The following is a 9,446-nucleotide window of genomic DNA, read 5'->3' on the forward strand; positions in this document are numbered from 1 at the left end:
AGCAAATACAGAGGGTGCCAAAAAAAGTATACACATTTTAAGAAAGGAAAACTGTATTAAATTTTTAATACTCAATGTATACCGATAACAAAAGATGAATACAAGTCACGCTTGACTTCTGCAATTACAAGAGGTGCTCAAAGTTGTTACCATCAGCGTCCAGGCACTTCTGATTACGGCCAACTACTGCTTGAACCATGTTGACCAAAGTGTCCACTTGTATACATTTTTTTTTACAACCCCAGGAGTTAAGGTCAGTAATGTTCAGTTTCCTTTTTAAAAATTTTTTTGTCTACAAATTTGCTAGCGAAATCATTAAGTTGATGCTGTTTTCTTTTTCATTATGTAGCTATGGATCTTTTGTTATTTTTCAGTAAATATATTTTAAAGTTTAGTCTATCTTTGAACCAAGCTGAAACTGTTTTCTAAGTGATTGTGACTATGTAGTAAATTTTGAACACCTGAATTGTTACTTTGTGGTCTTCAATAAGTCTTTAATTAGCTTTAATGTTGTACCGAGGATGGAAGGAAGAGATATTCAAAGAGGATTACATGACCCCATCTCAGCTCTTTGGAAACTTGTGGCCTAAAATGTCATCGCAACTATCTTTTCTCCATTTATCAAAGAGAATATCATATAGAACAGAATAAAAAGCCTTGCCAAAAGCAACATGGGAAATCTTTCTTTTGTACCATTACTTTTCAGTTATGATACTATTTCATAGAAAGAGATTAAGTTATTTGCCAAGGTTTGTTGAAATTACTTATGCCCCTCTGTGGGTACTGTCACTAAATAGGACTCCCTAATGTGAATGGCCCTTTGCCTGGAGACCCACTCACTTAGCCTTTCTTGAGCATGATTGCTATTTAAAAGCTCTGATTACTGCCTGATATGCTTTTCTTTTTTTTCTCCCTAGGTCAGTAAAATTGTGTCAAATGTTCCCCAGTTGGAGTTTCTAAACCTGAGTTCCAACCCTCTGAATTTGTCGGTTTTAGAAAGAACATATGCTGGGTCCTTCTCTGGGGTTCGCAAACTTGTCCTCAACAACAGCAAAGCTTCTTGGGAGACAGTCCACATGATACTGCAGGAGTTACCAGAGTAAGCCCAGAGAGCATGATGGAGAGGGGGCTGTGTTGCCATCTGTGTTAGTACATAGAATTACTGCTGATCTCCCATCTCAGAAATACTAGAACTGCAGATTGAATGGAGACTGAGGTTAGAAAAATGAAGTAATTACAATAAGGGTGTGAGGGTAATCTAGTAGCATTTTTATTGGAATACTTGTTCAGTGTTGAGTAGCACCAAGACACAGGATACGTCATCCTTTGGCCAGAAAATATCCCTGAGAAGCACTTATCATTTCTAGATCAACCCTACCTTTTTCCATTTTAATCTTCTGATTACCTGATTTCAGAATTTTGCCTCAGTGCTTTTATTTGAGGGGGAGGGAGGGAAGGTTGGGGGGAAATCACAGTATCTCTAAAATATGTTAACACTCAGATGATTAAGCACATAGCTGGCCTGATTAAAAAATGGACCTGGTATTCTTTTCAATAATTTAATCAAGAAATTATACTTTTGTCAGTTTAGAAATGCTTTGTTATTTTTGTTTGTATCTATCTTTGAATATGCATCTAAGTGTTCAAAGGAAGTAGTTGAAAGAAATATATGAATCTGTAGTTTCTTTGACTGTATAAATATGGAAATTATCAAAGCCTTTAAGAACCTGGTTTCACCCCACTTATTACATGTTAGTTTCTCACTATCACTCTAATGAAATTGGTTTCCTCACAGCATGCAACATCTGACATGGCATAGAATGAGCTTTTAAGTATCAGTTCCACTTACTGACCATATGACCTTTGATAAATTAATTAATCTCTTTGAGCTGCTTCCTTGTCTATAAAATGGGCATAATTATATCTACCTTGCAGAAGCAGAAGTCCAGCCTATAAAGCACATCGCACAGGGGCTGACAAAGGGTAGGAATTCAATAAATGATAGTTGTTATTTCTATTTCTAAACATTTGTTCATGTTGTTTCTGGAATTTTCTTTTATTTCCTCTCAATTTATGCAAGTCTGCCACTCTTTCAAGGCCATGCATCCTTTCCTGAATATTCTAACTACAATTTCAATTCCATTCCTATATGAACTATTATAGTTAACAGTACTGTTTCATTAAGCAGAAAATTAATTTAGCACTGGGTTATATCATTCTCTGCTGTTTTATGTATATTAGGCTTTTTCTTCCCAGCTATATTTTAAGCTTCAGGAAGACATCTTTATATTTTCTCTACAATGCCTAGCAGAGTCTTACACATAGTAGGCACTTACTTACTGCTTGAATGAATGAAAATAGGTGCAAAGTAGAAACTTAACTGCTTTAAACAATAACTATTTCCTTTTTTGTCTCTGCAGTTTGGAGGAGCTCTTCCTGTGCCTTAATGACTATGAAACAGTGTCTTGTCCTTCTATTTGCTGTCCTTCTCTTAAGCTACTACATATAACAGATAATAACCTCCAAGACTGGACTGAAATACGAAAGTTAGGAGTTATGTTTCCTTCGCTGGATACCCTTGTCCTGGCCAACAATCATTTGAATGCTATTGAGGAGCCTAATGATTCATTGGCCAGGTTGTTTCCTAATCTGCGATCCATCAGCCTCCACAAGTCAGGTGAGGTACAGGTTTGTTCTCATCTACATGCAAATTGATCTGAGCTTTTGCGTGAAATACAGTGAAAGTGTATTTCTTTTAGTCATAGCTGTGCCCTCTTATAGGATGTATTTTCAAGAGTGACATGCAGATGCCTGCTGGTTAGCTAAATTTAAGGCATTCACTTTCATAAATCAAGTGGCACAGCATTATATTAGTTGTTTATATTTTATATATTAAAGGGGTTATGCTATGAAAGGAGTTAAATTAATGAATTGTATAGTAAAAGGCAGAATAAAAAGAATATAAGGAATTACACACGAGACCATTTTGCCTGTACTTAGGTTGTTAGGGGATCTCAAAAGGCTCACTTTTCTTTTCTGTATTTATATATAACTGATTGCCCGTTTGTTGACATCTAATTCTGTTTATCACAGGAGTGAATATTTTTAGCCTATTTTTAAAAATTAATAAACTTTATTTTCAGAGCAGTTTTAGATTTATAGCAAAATTGAGCAGAAAGTACAGAAAGTTCCCATACCCTCCCTGCCCCCACACGCACAATCTCCCCCACCATCAACATCCCGGCACCAAAATGATCCATTTGTTACAAGTGAAGCTGCATTGACGCCTCATCATCACCTGAAGTCTGGAGCTTACATTAGGGTTCACCCTTGGGTGTCCATTTTATGGGTATGGAAGATTTATAATGACAGGTGGATTCCACTGTAGCATCATACGTAATAATTTCACTGCTCTAGCGATCCTCTGTGCTCTGCCTCTTCATCCCTCACTCCCTCCCCAATCCCTGGCAACCACTGATCTTTTTACTGTGTCCATAGTTTTGCCTTTTCCAGAATGCCATAGAGTTGTAATCATATAGTATATAGCTTTTTCAGACTTCCTTCCACCTAATAATATGCATTTAAGTTTCCTTCATGTCTTTTCATGGTTTGATAGCTTATTTCTTTTTAGCACTGAATAATATTCCATTGTCTGGGTGTACCACAGTTTATGCACTCACATGCTAAAGTACACCTTGGTTGCTTCCAAGTTTTGGCAATTATTAATAAATCTGCTGTAAACCTCTGTGTGCAGGTTTTTGTGTAGACATAAATTTTCAGTTCATTTTGGTGAAGACCAAGGAGTGTAATTTCTGGATCATATGGTAAGACTATGTTTAGTTTGGTAAGAAACTGCCAAACTGTCTTCCAAAGTGGCTGTACCATTTCGAATTCCCACCGGAAATCAATGAGAGTTCCTGTTGCTTCATGTCCTTGTCAGCATTTAGTGTTGTCAGTGTTTTGTATTTTGGCCATGCTAGTTGGTGTATAGTGGTATCTCATTGTTGTTTTAATTTGTGATTCCCTAATGACATTGTGATGTTGAATATCTTTTCATGTGCTTACTTGCCATCTGTGTATCTTCTTTGGTGAGGCGCCTGTTCAGGTCTGTTACCCATGTTTTAATCAGGTTGTTCATTTTCTTATTGTGGAGTTGTAAGAATTCTTTATTTATTTTGGGTGACAGTCCTTTATCAGATGTGTCTTTAACACATACACTCTCCTAGTTTGTGGCTTTTCTTCTCATTCTCTTGACATTGTCTTTCAGCCTATTTCTTAAAACAACCATATAACTAAAACTAACTAACCTACAACTGAAAAAACAAATGGTTTAGTTTGCCACAGAGGTTATAAGGAGGGAAATTAAGTTTTAACATTTTCACTGCAACATTCGTCTTTAGTCAAATGATATTTCCATGCCTCTGACTGTGGCGTTCGACTTTACCCCACGAGCTCATTGTTCCAGAAAGGAAGTTTAAGAAAGCAGATGTACATTTTTCTCTATTTTTGTGTTTTTCAAGAATGAATAACAATAGGAAATTTTTATACTTTATAAAGAAATCATTTATTTTAATAAAATGTAGCACCTTAACTGTATTTACTTAAAATATAAATGCTATAATTATTTTCTGTGGATTTTTGACACATTTTGGAGAACAAACTTGTAATCAATTAACGCAGTGAAAAGGTTAAAAACCAGAATTTTGCATAAGGAAGCTGTATATTTCACAGCTCAGCGCCCCTTGTGCTAACTCTGTTCTTCATCCCAGATGGAAATGCCCTTCTGAAAGGAAGAGGACAATTATAACTTGGGGTAGTTAATGCACCAGAGTCCTCATAAATTGTTTCTCTCATAAATTGCTGACAGTTGATTGAAATAAGAAGGGACTATGTTGTTCTCTGAAATGGATTTAACAAGTTCTAAAGTTGACCAGCTTCATTATTATAGGAATATATTTCCTACGAGTGTCAGGTTATTGACTTGGATGACACATTTGCTCACAACCATAGGAAGAGTTTCGTTTTAGAACTAAATGAGCTTAATTTGTTGCATGTTCTTCTTACCCAAAGGTTCAGGTTTTTTGTTTTTGTGTGTTTGTTTTAAATTTTGAATCTGTTTTCCCTGTCCCCAAAATGTGGACAGTATGAAAGAGAGATAATATTTAGTTTCTGGTTCTATTGACCTTGCCCCTTTTAGAATTTGTTAGGTAAAAATTTGAGTCTGACAGTATCAACTCTGGTCAACAGTTACGTTCTCTGAGTCTGTATCTGATGAAAGAGTTGATCACATCACTTTTCATGACATACATCCTGCTCATTGAAACTACCAGGGACTGCCTTTATATGACATTTGGGTGGAGAATTAATAGATGAGTGGATGTTGAAGAATAAGGCTCTCTCATCTTGACGACTGGGATCACAGGTATAAGAGAGGCCATCGGGACGTTTTTATGGTATTTAACTGTATTCTATTCTTTTCTTGGATTAAAAAAAAGAAAATCAGGATCTCTAACTAGTTTACTATCCTTTTAACATTTGAGATATTATTAATTGAAGTAATTTTTTTGCTATGTTTATCTTCTTATTTGTATGCTTTTCTGGACTTACCTAAGCAATATATTTGTCAAATTAGGTTTGCAGTCCTGGGAAGACATTGACAAACTAAATTCATTTCCCAAACTTGAAGAAGTGAGATTATTAGGAATTCCTCTTCTGCAGCCATATACCACCGAGGAGCGAAGGAAATTGGTAGTAGCCAGGTCTGTTGTCCTGATTATTCTGCTTTTTTTTTTCTTCTCTCGGGGACCATGTTGTTTCATTAAAGGAATAATACACTATTTGGGAGGGAGTACACTGCAAATTGATCCATCTTCTGAACAGACTGTGCTTGAAGGAGCTGCTTTTGTGGCTCTGAATCCTGAAAGGAAAAGAAAGCAATATAATGAGAAAAATGTAAAATATTTTTGGCTTGCCAAGACCACTGACAAATTCCCTCACAAATCTAGTCTGTTTTTATGCTTTTTGATATTTATAATATCTGAACTTCTGTTTTGGGTCATGAAGAAAAAGTAGGTACAATAAGGAATTGATTCTATTTTCGTTGTCCTTATTTTCTCTGTTAACATCGTGGTCATTTAAAGTGTAATACTTGAAAATCAGGTTTTTTCATTAATGTAAAACTTAAGAGAGCAGCATCTGTCTTTTCTTCTTATTACGTAGACTGACTTAAATGGGACTACTATATTGTTATCTTCTTCCTGACTTCCCTGCCTTTCGTGTCTCAGACTCCCTCAAACTACTGAAATGACCCATGAATATTTATATTTGTATGCACCTTTATCAGCAATAAAACTCAGCTAAGGTGTAAAGGGCTATGGAACTTTAACTTGTTCTTTGTGTATTATACATAGTAGTTTTGAAAGGGGAACAGTAGCCGATAAGTTTCCCTAAAGAAGAGTGGTTAGGAAGACAGGATATTAATCTTTCTCTGACCAACCAACACCAAGCAGATCTTTAAAGCTTTCCAACATTGCCATTAATATCTCACTGAAGAAATAAGTTTCGGCATATTCTTCTTCTTAGAGGAGTAAGTCTTGTAATGGGCCTTGTATTTTCTTTTCTTTACTAATTCTTTTGTAAATATAAAAAATTAATTCTTGAAGTTATAACAGAATTGTACTGACTACTCTATAGATTTATGCTGTCCAATATGGTACCATTAGCAATGTGTGACTTTTGAGCGCTTAAAATATGGCTCGTCTGAATTGAAGTACAAAATATACATTGAATTTTGAACACTTTATATGGCAAAGAGAATGTAAAGTTTCGCAGTTATTTTTTAGTATTGATAACAGGTTGAAATGATTATACCCTGCATTAGTTGGGTTAAATAACATATACTGTTAAAATTAATTACATCTGTTGTATTTTTACATTTTAAAATATGGCTACTAGAGAATTTAAAATTACATATGTGGCTTGTATTATATTTAAGTTGGAAATGCATTGCTGCCTGCAATCTTGTTTTGAAAAGTGAGTTGTGATTATAAAAGGTCAGCATCACATCCAAAAGTCAAACTAGGTATTTTTGGTCCTTTTATTTTTTTTATACCACTTTACTTTATGTCAGTAGTTGTACACAAGCAGGGCTACATGAAATGTGTCCTTTCAAGAGAATGAGACTGGGCCTGAAACCAGTAATTTTTTGTCTAAAGCCAAATATTTTTAATATCTTAAAACATCTTTATTTTGGTATTTGCTTACAGATTGCCATCAGTTTCCAAACTCAATGGCAGTGTTGTTACTGACGGTGAGCGAGAAGATTCTGAGAGATTTTTTATCCGTTACTATGTAGACATTCCGCAGGAAGAAGTGCCATTCAGGTAAAAATCCTTCGCTAGCTTAGCAACACTTCAGCAACTGCTGAAGCAATGTAAGCACTGCTGTTGTACAACAAAATATAATGATTTGTTTTTGGATCCTATTAGAGGATATTGGTGATGGGTTAAAAAATAAATACAAAAATAAACCTATCTTATCTAATTTTCCACAATGTATTTCTTCTAGCTTTGCACTTGTATTAAGAATGGTTGGGTAAGTATTTGACTCCTTCTAGTAGTTCCCACTCCATACTCCATATCATTTTTCCTTTTTAATTTTCTTCTCCAGGGGCATAGTTTCCCGAATCCCCAAATCGGTCTCTTCTTTCACATTGCATCTGCTTTTAGGGTATACTAAGTTTTGCAGTTTGGAAGATTTGTCAAATGTGCACTAGATTTAGAGAATATGAGAACAGGACAGGAATATATAGACTCCAGGAAGTAGTAAAGGAGTTTAGGGTGGTTGAGTATAAAGAGAAATGGTGAAGGCTGAATTAGTAATTACCTTTAAGTATATGAAGAGTACACACACACACACACACACACACACACACACACAGAGTTTGGTGAGGAACTACCTTTAATTCTCTGTAAATATAAAAGGAAATGTAACAGGTATGATATAGATAAATACAAAAGAAACAAAAGTTCTGCCAAAACAAGTTTCTATGTGTTGGTAACTACAATCAGTTACCCCCCAAATTATATGCGTTCCTTAATGACTTTAAGAATGATGCGAAATCCCATTTAATAGGAGAAGTTTCAGACAAATAGGATGCAAGTTAGCATTAAACGTGAATCAAATGAGTTTGTCCTGGTTCCAAACTTCTGTGATTCTAACGCATTCTTACTCAACATACCCATTTTCCCACAAAGTTCTCTGTTAAATTTAGACTTTGAGGGTCAACATTCTGTAAAGCTCAACCAGTGCTATATAAAAAGATTTTGTGGTATTATTAGCATTTTAAAGCTTAAGTATTTTTAAAATATTAGACAAATTAAGGATTTAGAAGGTAACCTTTTAAAATTAGCCAGGAACAGACAGGTAGAGAGAAATAGATATTGCTATGTCTTTTAACACAACCTAAAAATAATAGGTTAAACTGCATGAAATTGTTTTTAGGTAAAAAATGGTCTAACATCTATAGCTTCATTTGATGGAAGAAGTAAATATTTTGGCATTGAGCCAGTCTTCCATTACAGTTTACTTAACTCCCAGTCTGCTGTAAGAAGTAGTACATAGGAGTATGTGGTCAGTGAACTGTTTTCTGTCTCTGATGGCATAAGTATCCTAAAGGGCATTTATGCCTCTGTACTAGTCGCTGTCCTTGAATGCAGGTCAGAGAAGTCATCTTTAATCAGGGGAGGAATTTATTGGGAGGATACTGAGGAATTAAAAGGATTGTTAGGCAGGCTGAAGGCCTAGGCTTATACAGGAACTGAGGGAGGTAAGGATAGCCAAGGTTTCAACTTATAATTTGCTGTGTATATCTCTGCTGGCACTGTCAGGTCTAGACACTACAGTACTGGACTTTACCACTGGACACTTGCAGCTGTGTCATGGACTTTTGAGTTTCCCATAAATGTTGAAAATAATCTCTCACTGTCCTTTGCTTCATTCCCTAAGGGTCAAATATACGCATCTGACCAATGGTTTGACTATATTTAGGGCATGTGTTCACACTCTGTCTCCCAAGAGATAGGGAAAGGGATTATCTGCTCCACTTTGGCTTCTGCAGTGTGAGGTAGAATCTTGCTTCTCTTGATCTTGGGACTTGCCCTCAAATAGGAACAATTCAGCAGAAAGAACATCTGCCACTTTGACAACCCAATCTATGTATCTATCTATATTTATCTATCTGTCTGTCTGTCTGTCTTTCTTTCTTTCTTTCTTTTCCCTATAGTTACATAAAGAAACTCTTCTTACCTGCCCTAATATATTCCCTGTACAAATGAAAACACATTTTTCTCTCCATGAAATTAGATAACCTATTTATTCTAATCCTAAACACTCTATGATTGAATAGCTACTACAAAAAATTCATGCAGTCAAGCTATTTTATTTTA

The 9,446-nt window shown here is 35.4% G+C and overlaps 1 protein-coding gene across 1 annotated transcript in view; it reads left to right on the forward strand.

The window, feature by feature from the left end:
- Positions 1-9,446, forward strand: part of TBCEL (tubulin folding cofactor E like) — a 91,005-nt gene that overhangs the window by 39,491 nt on the left and 42,068 nt on the right. Inside the window, exons 3-7 of the mRNA XM_019666170.1 lie at positions 918-1,099; positions 2,421-2,677; positions 5,633-5,759; positions 7,266-7,382; positions 7,567-7,593. Of these exons, the coding sequence (XP_019521715.1) occupies positions 1,077-1,099; positions 2,421-2,677; positions 5,633-5,759; positions 7,266-7,382; positions 7,567-7,593 (551 nt within the window). The 5' untranslated portion in view covers positions 918-1,076. The remainder of the gene's footprint in view (positions 1-917; positions 1,100-2,420; positions 2,678-5,632; positions 5,760-7,265; positions 7,383-7,566; positions 7,594-9,446) is intronic.

This window comes from Hipposideros armiger, unplaced genomic scaffold (genome assembly GCF_001890085.2).
Source record: "Hipposideros armiger isolate ML-2016 unplaced genomic scaffold, ASM189008v1 scaffold_463, whole genome shotgun sequence".
NCBI lineage: Eukaryota > Metazoa > Chordata > Mammalia > Chiroptera > Hipposideridae > Hipposideros > Hipposideros armiger.